An 18579-nucleotide genomic window follows, 5' to 3' on the forward strand; every position below is an offset into this window, starting at 1 on the left:
TTACTTTATATTCCGTACATTTTCGCAGGTTTTTCTTAAATCTAAAAGGTTTTTCATAAATCTTAAATAAATTTTTTTATCACATTTATCATGATTTTTATCACGTTTCTACATTTTTAGTGGGTAATATTTATTTAAGAAATCAATTCTCGGATCTCGGTTTTTAAAAAAGTCACTTGCGCTCAAGATTGTCTGAAATAATATTATGAAAATGTTAAATCCGATAAAGAACAATATCTATCAGAGAGATATAAATTTATCTCTTCAACTTCTTTAATTAAAGATTCCAAAAAATCAAACTTGTTTAATTAAATATTCCGAAAAACAAAAGAAATTTTGCTCGGAATGACACTTTTTCCTCAGTGATTATCTCACTGTATACATATCTGCATTCCATTCCATGCAGTCTCGCACGGTGACTGTCATACATTTCTTTTTCCTTATAAATCTCTTATTATTTTTAAACACCATTGTGTCATCATGTTCGAGTGCACTTGCATCGGTGCATCTTGCACGGCCGCTCCTCGACTTGGCTGCTGTCCTGATACTCTGGTTGCAGCGCAGCTGCGCCGACGCATGTCGTGTGAAGGAAAACGCGTTGGTGTCGCGAGACGAGACGAATCGAGAGAGAAAGAAAGAGAGAGAGAGAGAAAGACATACGCACGTTCGTCTTGAAGCATTTACGTAAATCTCTTGACGCGATTTTCGCGCACTCTCAATCGTATCGTGAATTTCGATTCAACGAGCGCGCATTTCGGTCTTGCTGAAATATTATTTACTCCGACGCGTTTCTTTTTACGAGTACGTCACGGCAAACTTATCTCGAGACGAGGACGATCTCGACCTAAAATAAATACGAGCCAATTTCTTTGTATTCTTATTACAATACAATCCTCACTTTCCTCTTTCTTCCTTCGCGATTTTATGCGAGTTTGAATTGCGCAAGATAATCGGAGCAACGCGTTTCTTTCGTAAAATATTCCTATACGATCGCAAGTATACGCTACGTTAAGCACAATATATTAATATAAATAATAACGCAAATATATAATTTTTTAATTATATATAATTTAATCATGAATATACAATTTTTTACTATTTTTATTTTATTTATTTGTAATCGAATCTAATCAATCGCTGGAGATTTCCTCGCGAGAAGCTCGGAGTAACTTGCGAATAATTTTTTCCCGAAATGCGAATCACTCGAGCTTATTGAAAGAAATTAATTGAATTAATCGCGTGTTCTTTCTCTCTTTCTTTCCACAAACAATTTGCCGGACGGAACGACGGAATCTCGAGACGAGTGAACGTGACTCCGAAGGAAAGTTTTGAGCGTCCACGTTTCCGCAGCCCTCAAATTTCTCCTCTTGGTCACGTTTCTGAATAAAACATGGTCCTTCCCGCCCGTCACCACGTCCGCTCTTCCGTATTCATCGTGTACTTTTTCCTCTCCTCCCTCGTCGTTTCCATCTCTTTCTTCATTTACCTTATTCGTTCGCATTTACAACAGCGGCGTTGCATCAGACAATCGTCAAACAATGCCAGCTGACGCGTGTATTGTATCGAACAACAATACCGAGGTATGAATACATATGCATCCGTTGCCGAATGCGGTCTTACGCGATCTCTCGAAAGTGTCCCATGAAAAATGTAGCAAGAGATATCGTTCGAAGCGGAATGGTATCGCACGATATTCCTCGAACTGCATTGAATAATTCATGTTACGCGAGTTAATAAATTGTAGCGAAAAAAACGCGCGAATCCCTCACGATGCGAATGACGTTCACGCGTGTTTCGCATGCGTCGAATGCTATTATTATTGCTAACGCGTTGTTGTTTATACGCTCGATATTACGTAGCGCAAAGGTTTTGCATTTAGAAGGAACGATTCTCTTATATTTATTAGTTCATCGTGCGTCAGGATGTTTGGTAAAATACATGTATAATTGGCTAGAAGATGATTTTTCGAGGAAATAATCATGCGAAAAGTATGAAATAAATTTTGTCGATCGATTATACAAATTTTCCAGGAAAGTATTATATATATCGTATTATATATATTGTATTATATATATTATATATTCCATCACTTGATTCACCATGTGTTACGTGCGATGTTAAAATTTGCTTATACACTACATTATTATTCATTACGAGATGTCAGATATTGCTCAAGCGTTATTGATTTCTTAAAGTGCTAAGACAAGTAAGATGTATATCTACTGTATCTTATTATATCGTGAAATCCTTCAAATTCAAAACGTAAAAAATTATGAAACTTTGAAGATATAATATATACAAAGTGAAAAATAGGTACTTCTATTTAATGTCTAAATGTACTCAACGAAACAAAATACATGTAAGAAGATTTTACAGAAAAAAATACAATATCTCTTCCTTATAAAAATATTTTTAACGTAGTCACTAATTATTTTAAAAAATATCAATAATTTTTCAAGATTTCTTATTTTAATAATTGGCAATAATATTATATGTTATATATTATATATTATATATTATATATTATATTATATTATATTATATTATATTATAATATTATATATTATTTAATTATTTTTATTATTTTATTATTTATTTATTTTATATATTATTCAATTATATTAAAAATGCCAAGTCGTTAAAAAATAAGTAATCTTTTTAACTCTTTTTGCATCTTTTTTTTCATATTTGCGAATAATTAAATAACAAGAAATAGCGCAATTTTTGAAACTTGGTTATTTTGTTTCATCAGGCTTAATTCTTATAAATCATATACTTTTTTGCTCTGTTTTTAATCATACATGAATCACATTATTTTGTCACAGTTTCTCAAAATAATTTTTTTTTTTAATTCGTGGACATTTATTTCTTTGCGAATCATTAATTCCTCAATGATGCGGCTTTCTCGCATAATTAGAGTGCCCCTCCCGTGATGAATACTTGTTGCGAATCACGCGTCGTACGCACAGTGCTTATGTGACAATCGTCAGAATACAGTTATGCGCGCGAGGGTCGGGTCGGCCTTCGAGACGACATCGTCCCACAGTCGGATCCCGAGTTAGTTCTTGCACATCGTTCCACCGGGTACGAACTGATGTGTCGAAGGTTTCCGTTCACGTGAGTAACGTGACCGTCGTTGTTCGCGCCGCGGAAGACTCGTCGTTTCGGAGCGGTTGATCGTGACAGTTGACAGTTGGCCGCGGTCTGGCACCGACGAAAGGACATGGCTTTGGCGGTGAATCGTTTCCGGATATCCGACAAATTTGGCATCGGGGTGTAAATCTTCCGAAGCGAAGATCAACTTGACAATCAGCGTTATGTCAGTGTAATTGGTCTTCTTCCATCTCGAGGAAAAAATATTTGGATAATTCGATTTAACATCCTCGTTGAAAGAGAAAAATTTGAAAAATTTTCTTTAAATTATAAAATGTGATCCATAATTTTAAAAATTATCAAATGTAAAGAGCGATGATCAAGCTTCAGAGGCTGGTTTCTTAAGCGTTCGCAAAGTTATAGCGGATGGAAAATAATCGCTGATGTCGCGTTCTGCAATAATTGCTAAAGAGGAATACTCTGAAAGAAAAGTTCGAATTTAAATATATGAACAGGAGACTCCTGGAGGATAATTTGCACCGATGACGGTTCGAATGGCAGTGAATTAACGACGGTCCCGATAGAGACTCATAGCCGATGCGAGAACGTTAATCAAGAACCAACTACAAATCGAGAATCACGCTGCAAGTAATTTTGTAATCAAGATTAGAAATTTTATTTATAGCAAAAAAAGAGAGGAAAAAGAATGCAAATTCATTTACATCGAAGTGATATATTATTATAATGAAATAGTCTCCTGGGAAAGAAGTTGACTTGCTACAAACGTGAAAAAATCCAAACTGATGTAGAAAAAACTTTAGAAATACGAAAATTGTTGCTGAAATATTGCAGAAGATTAGTTAGTCATCCCGCTAACGACTCAACGTCAGCGAGAGGCTCATTTCTCTGAAGAGACAAGAGGAGAAAAAAAGAAAAATATGCAACATTCCTGATTTCTCGGAAATTCGTCCAATATTTTCGTTCTTGCTGACGTCCAACGAATGTGAATGATATCCCACGATTTCGACGACGTGTTCTCCCATTTTTTCGCGGGGGAGACGCGCGTAAATGCGGACTGGATTTTTCATCTGGAGTGAACGTCGGCTCTCGTTCTCCATCAAAGTCGAGGAATCACACGACTCGCAATGTCCGACGTGACCGCATTGCGGTGTATATAGTACGTTACCTACGCGTATCGATCTTTCGGCGGGCGCGCAAAGTTTGTGACGCCGAGTGAAGCTCGCGAGAATTGTTATTCTTCGCCGTGATGGCGGAAGATGGAGTGGATCGAAACTTTTCTAAGCCATGTACAGTAAGTAAATACATGCATGCACCTTTACACCCGACGCAAATTGTTCGTCGCGTGATGGAAGGGAAGAAGCTCGACGCGAATCCGTCGCCTTTTACTGATCTCGAAGTCTGATCTAAGATAATAAATTTCGAACACCTTCTTCTACTACTTCCGAGGAGAAATATACGTGGATTCTTTTTCGTCAACAGTATATTGTTGTAGAACTTGACAATCGATCTCGTATTTGACTTCTCGCTCGTGGCCTGTGAGTAAACGAGATTAACTCGCCGAATTGATGAAGAATCGTGTGAACTAGAGGAAGGAAGGATTTCTGAGAACCTTAATAATAATTATTATATTTAAGGTATGATCAAACATTCGCAATTTATCACTCGAACTTGACAGTCGGCCTCGTACTTGACTTCTCGTGGCCTGCGAATAAGCGAAATTAACCCGTCGAAGTTATGAAGAATCGTGAACTGGAAGAAGAAGGAATTTCTGAGAATCTTAATAATAATTATTGCACTTATACTTAAGGTATGATCAAACATTCGCGAAGAACATTGTCTCCGGAGGATTCCTAGACATTTTTCGAGAAGACAAAGGGAGAGGTAACTGCTGCGTTTCTCGACTCCCGCGCTCGCGATAATCGTCTAGGATTATAGTCCGCGAGACCATAGTCTCGAGAGGATGACAAATCGTTAAACCGAGGTTAAGTAATCCCGGCATTGTTCGGCGAGACGAGGAATAACGGAACGTGCGACACGATTGTGCGCCTACGCGAGAAAAGCGAGGAAACGAGATGGTACGTGAGGAAAATAAAGAGCCACGCGCGTGACTTCTCGCCTCCGACACGAAAGGGAGAGGTTCATGAACGAAGGAAAACTCGATTTGTTTGGAAATTCGATTGTTTCGCGTAAAGCCGCCATCGTCGCAAAGTCGACTCGATTTACAACTGTAATTCCTTTAATAATGGAAAAGCCGTGAAAAAAACCGAGAGAAAAGGAAGAAAAAGGGGAAACACGAAATTATAATTAGAGAATTTCTCTAGGAACGTTTCGACGTCACAGGAAATAAGCTTCGAAAACATTAGCGTATCAAAAATATAGAACTAATTAGTTGTATAATATATTTAAAAGGGAATTTAATAACCGGTTAGTACTCAACCACGTGTTCGTGAAGAGAGGAGACAGGAGAAGTCGCGTCTCCCTTTCCGAGAAAGGACGAAATTAATTAACTAGCTATGCTATTATGGGAGACGGAATTTGTCATTAGAGATTAATTGAACACCCCGAAGGTCAGGGTTAATTTTACATAACGATTATACGAACGAGGAAGGAAATCCCAAGAACGACAATTTATTTCGAGGAAATTGTACTTATTTTTCTGCGCTCGAAGATTATGGGAAGAGGATAAGAGAAACGGGGGAAGCGGAATCGCGGGAAAATCGATTAAAGACGCTGCACAAAAAAGGACAACGAGAATGAATCACGATCTGACCATCTGCCAACAATACTTCTACTGCAGCCAACGACGGTATCGCACCAGGTATCGAAGGATTTGTCACGTGATATAAAAATAATGCGAGCATCCCGTTGTTTTCGATTGTAACGTGGAAACATCGTGTCAGGTTTGAATAATTAATACGCCCGCGGCCTCTCTCTCCGACCGAGATATGCCATTCGCGTTTCAATTAATTCACACTGTTATTGCCGGTCAACTATATTGATTAACGGACAAGCCCGAGCGATCTCGCAACAGGATATTTCTATCTGAAAAAAAAAGAATAGTCGCGAAATATACATTTACATAAAAAGAAGATATATTTTTTGTTATAAAAATTATATAATATAAATTAATGGCCTAACAAGAGTCAATCACATGATAATAAATTACATCAAACGTTTGAAAAAAGAATGCAGATTTTACTTGCTTATGATATATAAGTACTTTATCAATTTTTATTTTTGTTTTTTTTATTCATATAATATATTATGCATATTTTTTTCCATTATTTATGTCAACAATCTTATTAATGATCTGAAACGCTTAAAATAAAAATGATTCTTTCGAATTTTTTAGACAGATTTTTCATTTACTTTAAGATATATTAATTAATACGACCTAACAAGAGTCAATCACACGATAATAAATTACATCAAACGTTTAAAACGTTTGAAAAGGATATAGATTTTACTTGCTTATGACATATAACTTTATCAATTTTAATTTTTTTGTATTTTTTTTGTTTTTTCATTCATATAATATTACGCTTTTCTTCATTATTTATGTCAATAATTTAATGATCTAAAATGTTTAAAATAAAAATGATTCTTTCGAATTTTTTAGACAGTTTATTTTGAGATCTATTTTATTAATTTATATTATATCATATTCGAGAGCCTTTATTCATTGGATATTTTTTTTATTCTTATTCTTATACTAGAGAATATATATTCTCTGACGGGTCTAGGATATACTCCGAATATCCCATGTGCCATTTTATACGTCGAGAGTGTATTAGAGTGTTTTAACGTCCACGTGTGTTTTTTATTTAGCAAAATGATTGATAATTTAATATTAAACACATCAAAATATATTCTTCAAAATACATTCTTACATGTTGGATTGAAGATAGCAAAATACGGGAGATTTATTATCGCGGGAATTGTTTGCTCGGAAGATGCGAAGGACGGAACTTCTTCGATTCTGAAGATATTAAAGAATAGCTATCGTAATTTACTCATCACGATGTCCTTCATCTTCGATTTTATAGTCACTTGATTACAACGCGCGTTTACAGAGACGATGTAACGTCGTTCGAACAGTCGTTGCACTCGATTCTCCGACTCTGCAACTTAATGAGCTATAGTAACATTAATCCTGACCGATGACTGATTCGTTGAATTGTCTTACGATGTGTTTTACAGTGTTTTCAACTTAACGAAGAAATTGCGCGTCGATATATTCACATTCGTGGGCGCATTCAACGAGACAAACACGTGTATGAATGAATATTTGTCAAGTTCTAATCAAGTGCTCTTGCGATTCAAATTTGAAATTAATCTTTTAGAAAAATATTGATATTTGTATAAAAAAATTCATGTTCCTTTTTTGCGTACCACAAATTAATATGGAATTCTTATAAGTAAACACGTGTTTAATATTTCTCATAAAAAAGGATCATTCGCGAAATTTATGCGAATTTATGCGAAACTTATGTGAATAGGTTTTTTTCATCTAAAATTTATTGTTATTGACTTTCTCCAACCAGCTGCTGATCAATAATTGATTTTCCGTGTCGAGATTGCAATAATATTTGTCGTGTGGTGCATTTGACAATCGAGATAATCGAATCATCTGGCATAAGAATACGAAGACGAAATTCGCGACACGTATTTCAGATTATTTCGGCAAATATATTTAGCTCGGAATTCGAGCTAAAAAACAGAATTTCCTAAAAAACTTACACATATTTTATGTAGCTGTAAAGAATTAACTGGTCATCGACACCTCGTAAAAACGATAGGACGATGTGTCCTGACCTTGCAACATCTCCTTGAAAGATCGACATATTCGACACTGCGTAATTCCATGGACATTAGATAAAAAAGTAATGTGTGTCAAGTGAATGGATCGAAAATGCCTGCTACGTTTTTTGCCGTCTATAAGTATGGCATCGAATTAAGATATGAAGAGCTTTACGGATATATAATACACCTTTCCTTCGATCGGTGGAGCAATCGTATTTCTTTCAAACATGCGATACATCTACCCCCTGTACATTTCTCACGCGATATATAATGTAATAGTCTTCTTACGGTCTATCTGTGTTCCTGTTTTTTATCACATCTCGCACATTTACTTGTAGAAATGTTTAAAATATAAATTGATCTCGATTTTCTTTATTTTGAAGTTGAGATTGTGAACTTTTCGCTTTTCTACAAAAATTTTGAAGACAATGTCATATTTGGCGCTTTTTCATTAATATAAAATATTTTTTGCGAACAATATCGACTTTTTCACGTCAAATCGCGTGTCAACGTTTAACGAAATCGCTTAACGAAATATCTCTACATTTGATTCTGTATATTTTTCGTATGGATATATTCGTGGATTTATACAGCAGGAAAGCCGTGTTTTTAGAACACAACGTCGACTGCAGAAGTTGGCTAGTAAAATAAATATGCCATTGTTTGAACAATCTGTAGCGGAGATTTCAACGAACTGGTAAATCGAATCAGAGGCAAATCATCTATACTATATGCAGATCAAGGTTGCCGAAGAACGCATGATTAACCAGTTTGGAGAGGCGGTATTTGAGCGGTAATATAATTGCTATTAGAGTTTGTTTAACACGTGGCTGGAACGAAAATATGCGGATATTCAGGTTTGCGTAAAATGTCACGAATTTTATGATAATTTTATGCAGTATTCTCTAAATTGCTCGTAGAAGAACACTTAGTAAAATTTTACATTTTATTTTTATTCGACATTTTATTTTTTTGTGTTTTAAATGTAATGTGATTAAAAAAATTTTTTTAAACGATTTCTCTTATTTTCAAATATTTTTTAAAAATTTTTTCAAATAAATCCTAATTAAGGAGAAAAAGTCGAAAAGGAACAATGAAAGATTAAAACAGTATTACATACACTTGCAGTTGAACTTGAATTTAAAGTAATTTTTAAAGTATGACGTATTTAATAATCCATTATCAGTCACTAATTGATAATGGATTATTAAATACGTCATACTTTAAATTCAAGTTCAACTGCAAGTGTATGTAACACTGTTTTAATCTTTCATTCTCCTTTTCGACTTTTTCTCCTTAATTAGGATTTATTTGAAAAAATTAAACTGACCTTTCCTACGGCTTGTTCGATAAAACTACCTAAAATTAGCCAAGTGTTTATACGGGTGAAAAAAATACTCTTAGGAAATTGTACGCTCATGCAAATATGACGGGAATTTACGCGCAAATTCGCTTAAACATATCGTTATTTTGACAGACATTTAATTTAAACAGTTTTTAATGTTATATGATACGAATCAATGTTCACGTCTTGAATTTTTTCCTCATAAAATTGTCGACTACACTTTCACACATTAATCAATAGCTTATACGTAAAAACAATATTGTCTGTATGATGTTTTTTCCCTTAGATTAGAAGGATTGTTTATGCTAATTTTATCTTCAATGTCACAACTATGTTAATAACAGTCATATAGTTTTTGTTCTCGATTGTATACAATGTATGTGACCCTAAAAATAACATGATAAGCTGTGTTAGTTATTTTTTATTAAACACGTTAACTTTAACATTAAAAAAAATCTTTTATTATATTTATTATATTTTTGGATGTCTAGATCGATACTTTATTGATACTAGATATTAATAGATAAAATTCGGTAAGAAGAATCATAGTTTAAGAAATTTATTTTTAAATATTTATTTTTAAATCTATATTTCAATAAATCTAGTTTAAAATTTATTTTTTAGTTGATTGATGGACAATGTAATATCAGTTCTAGTTATTATATGTATCAGAGATAACAGAAAATAATTACTTCCTTCAGCAAATCGACAAGTATTAATGTTATAATGCAAATTTCTTCCAAATAAACGAGTAATATTAATTTTTAAATCAAGATTCGCAGAATTTTTTGGAATGGAATCTTCCGCGAATCAGTATTCAAACGAGGCAATATACTTTCTGCTTATTATTCTCTGACAAAGAATTATATAATATTTACCAGTCAAAGATTAGTATCATAATCGAAAGAAATATTCTAAATTATTAATAAAAAAATTTATATAAATTTTATATTTAATATAAAAAAATTTATATAAAGTTTATAAAAATTTATATAAATTTAAAATTAATTTATAAACTTTACATATTATCTCTGAATTAATTTTTAAATTATATAAGTCACGAAAATAAGTCAGGAGGTCAAGAGCAAAATTAAAATTTTGAATTTTCGCTGCATTTTTTTTTCAGCATTCGACTCGCATGTTTGATTTGCATTATTTTCGAACAACAGCATGTGGCCGCGAAGCGGTTTCGCCCGGTCGATCCGTTTAACTGTGTTTTGCGAGATATTTTCATCGACGTGACCAACCCTCGATCGACCGCGGACTGACCCGCGGACTTGAGCCCGGCTCAAATCTGTGCCGAGCCGTAAATGGGCTTTCGAGAGAAAGAGGCTGCGTGTTGTGCGGTTAAGAGTGGTGTTCGCGTGCGCCTAATCGCGAATTGTATCGGCAACGGGGGAGGTTCGCGGTCATTTAGCGGTGACCACGGTGCTAGTCGTTTATCGATCGCCACCTCCGTCCACCTTTTGATATTTCGAGGGGTTTCTGGACGACCTTCCTCCTTCCGCATGTCCGAAACGCGTATGACGTCAATCGCAAAAATTACCACATCTCGCCTCTTCCCTGTGTGTGCGTTAATACACTCGCGTCGACCTTTATTTCGATTTATCGTGTCTCTGAAAAATATCAAAGATCATAAAGATTTTTAATCTCGATAAGAATATATCAATTTAGCGTGCGAAATTTTAGCTTTATTTTGTCGTTTTCCAGAGAAAAGAGAATTAATTAAAATTCATTCGTCTTCTCTTGTCCAGGTTTAATTCTCCTCCCTAATAAAGTGTCTATAACCGAAGCAGTCCCATTCTTTGCAGTCAAACAGAATATTATTATAGAATATTATTTATCATAAATATTCAATTAAATATGACATTCGTTATAATTCGTTACGTCAGCTGTATTTCTGTTTATATTTTTAGAAATGATTATCGAGAGATATTTCTGCCTTAAGAGATGTCTTATTAATTTACAAGAAGGATGTAATTATTTATCTTCTATCGTATATTTACATAATTCTCAAGAACATAATTCACAATGTCCTTTATGTCAACGAATTTAACAGTGTATGGCGTGTATGATATAATTGATCCGTATTCTATCCTATCTGTATTATATAAACTATGTTGGACAATTATTAATGTGAACTATATATTTATCTCCTTATTATTCATGCCTGAATTGACTTCGCGATATCGCTGCGATGCGATTAATGATACTTCATTTCCGTACACTTTTCAAATACATAACATACAGTTCATTGATGATAAAGAAAAATTTTCAAAATTACATTCGCGAGTGTCATGATAATAAATGATATATGAATCATCGCGATATCAACGTAAATAATTTATGAGCCGATGTTTAAAGTCATTGTCAGAGAAATTTATCACGGTAAATATGTGTGATTCGTTCAAAGATAAAACAAGTTAACTACATCTGTAATTATATCTTGTTTATTTTGAAATGCATTATTAACTTTAATTATTAATTAACTGTTATTTTTTTCAATGAATCATTAAGTAAAATCACATTAAATATAATATAAAACATATTTTTTTAGGTATGTTTACATCGTATATATCATAAAACGAAAATAAGCACATTTATATCATAAAACGAAAATAAGCACATTTATATACATAAAAAAAATTGCTTACTTTATAACACTTATTCGATAAATAATGCACGCAAATTTTGACGCAATAATACGCTGGTAGAAAATAAAATTATCCGGAAGAACCTGTGTGTTTTGATGCAACTGTACATCATAGTATTACATCTTGCTCTCTTTATCCGGCAATAACGGTACCAATCTGATGGTACCGATCTATTATCGCCATTATTGCGCGATTTACGGGGTGTGTCTGCCGTCACTTGTGATTTAGACTCCGTTGGGATAATTACATTAAATACACGCGTGAAGCGGCGTAATTCACCGTGTTTGGTTCTCTTCACAGTCGATTTATTTCTCTCTTTTTGGAGGAAAAGAGATTGCGATGCCTCCTTTCCGCTCCTGTCAATTTTAGAGAAGACGACGCGGTCTCGGTATCTTATATAAAGCTATAAAGAATTCATTCTTCGACAGTTATATTCTGTCTCGTTGATTGATCAGGCCGATAAATTTACGATCGCAGACAATGATAAGACCTTTTCCGTATTAAGGCACCGCAACACGCGATAAAATTGCACTCGACCTAGTTTTACTGCGGATTGACGTGACCTCAGATAGGCGTCAGTTTGCAGACCGCGATCGGAAATCGAGAAGCGTACGCGATGTATAACGGTCGCCCGATTGTTGTATCTGTCGCCAACTTTTTTATGACGTGCAATAAAAATCTGTCGCATCGAAATTAATCTTTTCCCTCTTCGCATCTCTTCCCCTTTAGAGACAATTGAATTAAATTGTAAAAAGAATTAAAATTTGAAACTTGGAAATTAAAATCAATATCCACGTTTATTCATGATTAGTAACTTATGAGTGGAAATTGAAACTTGCGAAATGATATAATCTTTAATCCTATTAAATTATGTCGATTCCTATTACGAGAGATACGAGACAATCTTTTTACAGTTAATGGCGAAAAGAATTATATCACTTATTGATCAACTGTTAATAATAAGTCGTGACGTACCTTTCGATAAAGCTAATAATTATTTCTTTTATCAAGACACGGAAATTTCCAGTTTTATCGAACATAAACATCGATATGGAATTCATATTCATGTTCATAATTATATTTTTCTTGCTTTCAGGATATGCGAGAGGCAAAGGGATGCTGACAGGCGAAACGACAACAGGAACGAGGATGACGACGAGGATGAAAATCCTCTCGGGAAGTGGCCGCACGCTTTCAGTTCGGTCCTCGCGTGTCTCGGCTGCACCTTGGGACTTTTTAATATCAGTAGATTCGCCATTCTTAGTGTACAGTTTGGAGGTGAGTGTATATATCATGTGTCAATCATAAGAGTGTCATGGGCAGACTTTATTAAAGTTTTATTAATTTTTTTTTGCGATTTTTTACTACAACGGATTATTGTAAGACGGAACAAAGAAAATTATGATGTGTACAAGACGCGTAAATTTTCTAGAGTTACTCAGGGAAACTGAGACCGATCTTATTTCGAGATTCGGATCGCATTTCGGCGATTCTCAGCGCGCAAAATCCGATATCTCTTTATATTTATTCACAATTAATGAAACTGCATGGAAATACATCGTGACGTACTTTCCGATAAAGCCAATAATTAGGTTCGAAGTTAATTGCGAAGGTAATAATTGATTTCGCAAAAAGAGGCGTGATTATTCACATGGAATAACGTTGTTTACAATCGCGATCATTTTTCTCGTTATAAAAGAGAGATTTTAAAAATTTTTTCTTTATTCACGGCATTTTCTCCGTTTCAGCAAACTTCATTGTACAGTTCCTGATTTTATCATTTATACTGGGCATCCCGCTACTGACGTTACAAGTATGTCTTGGGCAAAGACTGGCGGCCGGTTCCGTGGATATGTGGAGAATTTCGCCGCTTTTTCAAGGTGTCGGAATAGCCCTGCTAACCGCACAGGCTTTTATCGGCATCTACAGCATAGTCGGAGTATCGTGGATGTTCGTGTATTTCAGGTATATTCCGACGCTCACTTGGAAATATATTTCATGTGATGATAAATTATACGCGTAATAACAGCGAATGAATACAGTTAAAATATGAAGAAATAAAATTTGAAAAAAGTGATGGAAAATTGACATACAAAATTGTAGAATAGTAATTATTTGAGTTTTAATCTCATTCCACCGACTGGAATAATTGATAAAGTAAAAGTGTTAATTGAATTTTCAATAAGAAATTCAATTTCATAAAAGTTTGCATATCTTGATCGATTCGAGTAAATAAATTAGAAAACTTAATGAAAAGTTACAGATGATTTGACAGCAACTATATCGAATTAATGCACTATATTTGTATGCGCGGAGAAAATATTATAGTAAAGATTACAATATATAATTTTTGTAATTGTAGAGCAAATAAGAAAAAATCAGGATATTTTTATTCCCAATAATATTATACATGTATTATATTTTACAAAAAATATATTGTAATTATTCAAATATTTTGCACAAACAAATGCATAATTTATAATTTTTATAATAATAAAAAATATCCTAATGTTGTTACATTTTAACTTTACAATAAATGTGTTAAAGAGGAATCATATTTTTCATGTAATTTGTATAAAATTTTTTTCTCTGATTTTTTGCAATCTTTTGATCTCGATATTTTTTTCAAGCCTCTATTTCCATCACTTATATGCGTATATCGGATATTAATATCACGCCGTGTTGATCAAGTAGGACGAAACGCATGGTACATTGATTGCAGAGATTCGTTCATAACGAAGCAGGACAGGTATCGATGGGCGGAGCCGTTTCTTCTCTATCGAGATGATAGCCGTCCCACGCACAATACCACATCGTACAAATTATACGAGACGGTTCCGGATTACTTTAGCGGCGCCGTATTACAGAGACACCACTTGAACGAAGCCGATCCCGGTGCCGTCACATTAAAGTTTCAAGTGGCCTTCAATTTAGCCGTCGTGTGGATGATTGTATTTGTTTCGCTGAGTAAAGGTGAGGTATTAAAACGAAAAAAAATTCCCTTGACCGCAGTTTGTAACTTGCTAATTTTTCATGACAGAATTTTACCGATCCTCTCATACAAGAATCGATTGTTAAAAGACTAAGAAATTATTTAAAACTGTTTTATATACGTACAAACTGGGTTATATGTATAATTTAGCTTTATGACCTCAACTATCTCTGCAATTATTGAAAAATGTTTTCAATAAAAATTTTAGAAAGAATATATGATGCATATAATAAATTTCTTATAGCGTACACTTTTTAATTATTTTAATTATTTTAACTGTTCATATATAAAACAATTTAACTCATAACATCAGGGATAATTTAAGTCATAAAAATATTCCGTATTTATTTAGGGAAATAATTTTTATATTTACTTGTTATATTAATTTTTATATTTATATAATGTGAAAAAGAAAAATTTGTCATTATCAAATCTTGCGATAATTGTGCGAAAAATTTAATTTCTATTTTTATTTAGGACTGAGATCTTACGGAAAGGTTGTGTACGTTTTTACGCTGGTGCCCGCATTCGGTACATTAGTCCTTTGCGCAAAGATGCTAGGACTTACTCCGCCGACAGGTTCAGTGGGTCAATATTTCCCTGCCACTGTTTGGAGCGAATTCTTCATTAATGGAAAGTCATGGGTGGCTGCTTCAAACGAGGTCTTCCTCACGTGGGGTTTACTCGGTGCGGCCGCTATGCAGGTAATTCCTATTGTCACAGGTGTTCCTATTGTCGCATCTCAATTTTCTTTCTACGCGAAAGCATAATTATATATATATATATATATATATATATATATATATATATATATAAAATAAATAAAGAGAAAGAAAAAAAATATATATATATATATATATTTTTTTTCTTTCTCTTTATTCGATTTTATATCTCTCTTTTTTGCGATTGGATTCTTTTTCGTAAATCATAGCTAATATGTTGGAATACTTGAATTTCAGATAGCGGCTCACAACAAGCACAAGCAGGTCCTGCAGCGAGATACGACTATCGTGGTGATCCTGACATTTACGGTGCTTCTACTCGGGGCTTTCTTAGCGAATACCTGTGTACAAATCCTCAAACTTCACGGTTACATTTACACCACTAGTTCCTTTGGTAAGTACAATCGGACAATCGGATCAACACGACGCATTATCATTTTTGGACAATTTTACAGAGAGAATATCAGGGTACACGTTTATGAGGTTCGCCAATAAACCGGCACCATCGGGCTACAGCACTACGCCGGAGAGATTCATGTCTCACGGGTCCTTCCTCCTTGGTCAACGTGTAATACGACCTGGCGTGGACACGAGTACCGAGTCCGGATATCAGGTGTTACGTCTGGCCACTGAATTAGTACCCGCGACGCTGGCATTGTTGGGCACCGAACAGGTGTCGCCGTTCTGGGCGGTTCTATTTTATTTTATCCTCATCTTATTTGGGATCGCACAACAGGTATGTATAGTTTTTATAGCGAAAAACTATAAATTAGAGCATATCTAAATATGTGTAGTTACCATCTTATATAACAATATAAAAAAGCTTATATGCTTCTTTAATTATTTCAGTTGGCGATCTGGCATTGCGTAATAACTGGTATAATGGCAATCAATACAAAAATGATGAAGCTTTGGGAAACTACCATTACGTTTTTCAGCTGTGCTTGTGCCTACATACTCGGATTGCCTATGGCTACGGAGGTATGTTAAAATTTCTTAATAGTACACGCTAATTTAAAAGTAATTAATCTTTGTTCGAAAAATTAAATTTATCGTCTTACTTATCGAAAGATATAATTAGTGAAACAAAATACTTATCACTCATAAATATTTATATTATTAATTACGACACACACTTTTTTAATTTATATGTGACACGCACAAGTGTCTAATAACGACGCAGCTCGGATGTATCTGTAGTATTATCTCTATATAAAGTTTTATCAGATAGGGCGTACAATCTTTCGTTTGCTCAGAGAATTATCAGCGCAAGTTTTAGTCCCGCTCCGCGCCCAGTATTACAAGCGCTTTCATATTAAACGAAAGATGAGTAATAACGTTCACGCGATAGTTCGTCGTAGCGTACCTTGCTACTTTTGCAATGAATTCTTGGAGGAAAAATTCTTGACGGAACATATCACACAGTGCGCGTCGGTATTGGAAGAGTGTCCCAACAAATGCGGGGTTTACATTTCCCGCAGGAATCTGGAGGAACATCGGAAATCGTGCAACAGAAAACTGTCGAGGAGAAATAATCAAATAAAAGAGATACAAGATTCGGTGTGGAAGGAAAAGGTGTTCTCGGTATTAACATTATTGCGCCTGGCTATCGATCAGGGAGAAAAAGAGCGAATTCATCTGCAGGACGACCTTTCTAGGAACTTGAGCTTGCTGTACTCCCAGCAAGAATCTCTCACCGCGTTACAATCGAATATCGCAGAAGTGGTCGAGGATTATCGCGGTAATGACGCAATACTGAACCTGAGATTAAACGACTTGGAGATGATTACTGACAATATACAGCATCGCGTTAATTTGAGTTTTCGGCAGGTATCTGAACAGTTGAAGATATTCGAGGAAAGATTGATGAGTGAGCAAAACAAACCTGCGTCAAACGATTGGTGTAAAGAATTAAAAGATGTAAAGACGTTTGTCGCTAAGGAGAGTGTACGCACGAGCGATATGTGGCAGGAATACTCGCAGCGTGTCAATGATTTGAAACTAGAATTAGAAATGAGATGTAAGGATTCGAAGGACCTGACGTTCAAGTGTGACACTTTGTCGAAAAGGCTCGATAGTTTAGCGGAAGAAATTCTCAAGTGTTCCGAAAACACGGGCAAACAGAAGTCGGATCTGAAAGGTCTCAAGTTTCAGATGAAGGAGAATTTGAGATACATCGAGGAATTGATCGCGGAAAATTGCAGACCGGCACCTTTGCTAACGAGTTCTTCCTCGTGCTCCTGTGCGGAAGGTGTCTCAACAAACGGTCGCATTATATGGCGAATCGATTATTATAAAGAGAAGATGAACGAAGCGAAGGAGAACGGTCGCGCACTTTACAGCCCGATATTTTACGATAAAGAATACGGTTACACCCTAAGAATGGAATTATTTCTGAACGGTAAAGGGCAGTGGAAGGATCGCCATATTATCGGATGCTTGCGCGTGGAGAATGGGAAATGGGATCCTCTGTTGAGTTGGCCTTGCATACTTCGAGCTATTGTGATTCTTCGAGATCAGGACAATCCCGCGAACGATGTTAGAAAGATCGTGAAGACCATAGGTCGAGATAAAAATGATTCTAATGAGCCTGATAAGGAATCCGAGCTGTACATGTTTGTTCCACATACCACGTTAAACAGATATGCCAGTTACACCAAGAATAATGTCATGTTTTTAGACGTGCAAGTGAAGGATATAAGAACAAGTGTTTCGATGACGTCATTAATAGCTCAATAATTGTAACTTTTCTTTAGCAATACCAATAACGATAAAGCTGACGATAACGATAAATGGTAATATTTGGGAATATTGACAAATCTTATTGATAATGATAATGATCCTAACGGAAACATATATTTACTATATCTATTATTATATATATTATATGTATTATATTATTATTTATCAAGCAAATTTATATTATATATAGATTTATGAGAGAAAATA

The 18579-nt window shown here is 34.8% G+C and overlaps 1 protein-coding gene across 2 annotated transcripts in view; it reads left to right on the top strand.

Annotated features, from left to right (window-relative positions):
* Positions 1-18579, top strand: part of LOC105249254 — a 54628-nt gene that overhangs the window by 33562 nt on the left and 2487 nt on the right. For both annotated transcript variants that reach the window (XM_025408875.1, XM_025408876.1), the window contains exons 4-10: positions 13013-13194; positions 13665-13881; positions 14639-14889; positions 15386-15612; positions 15868-16024; positions 16086-16366; positions 16480-16611. In XM_025408875.1, the coding sequence (XP_025264660.1) occupies positions 13013-13194; positions 13665-13881; positions 14639-14889; positions 15386-15612; positions 15868-16024; positions 16086-16366; positions 16480-16611 (1447 nt within the window). The remainder of the gene's footprint in view (positions 1-13012; positions 13195-13664; positions 13882-14638; positions 14890-15385; positions 15613-15867; positions 16025-16085; positions 16367-16479; positions 16612-18579) is intronic.

This window comes from Camponotus floridanus, unplaced genomic scaffold (assembly GCF_003227725.1).
Source record: "Camponotus floridanus strain SB8 unplaced genomic scaffold, Cflo_v7.5 scaffold24, whole genome shotgun sequence".
NCBI lineage: Eukaryota > Metazoa > Arthropoda > Insecta > Hymenoptera > Formicidae > Camponotus > Camponotus floridanus.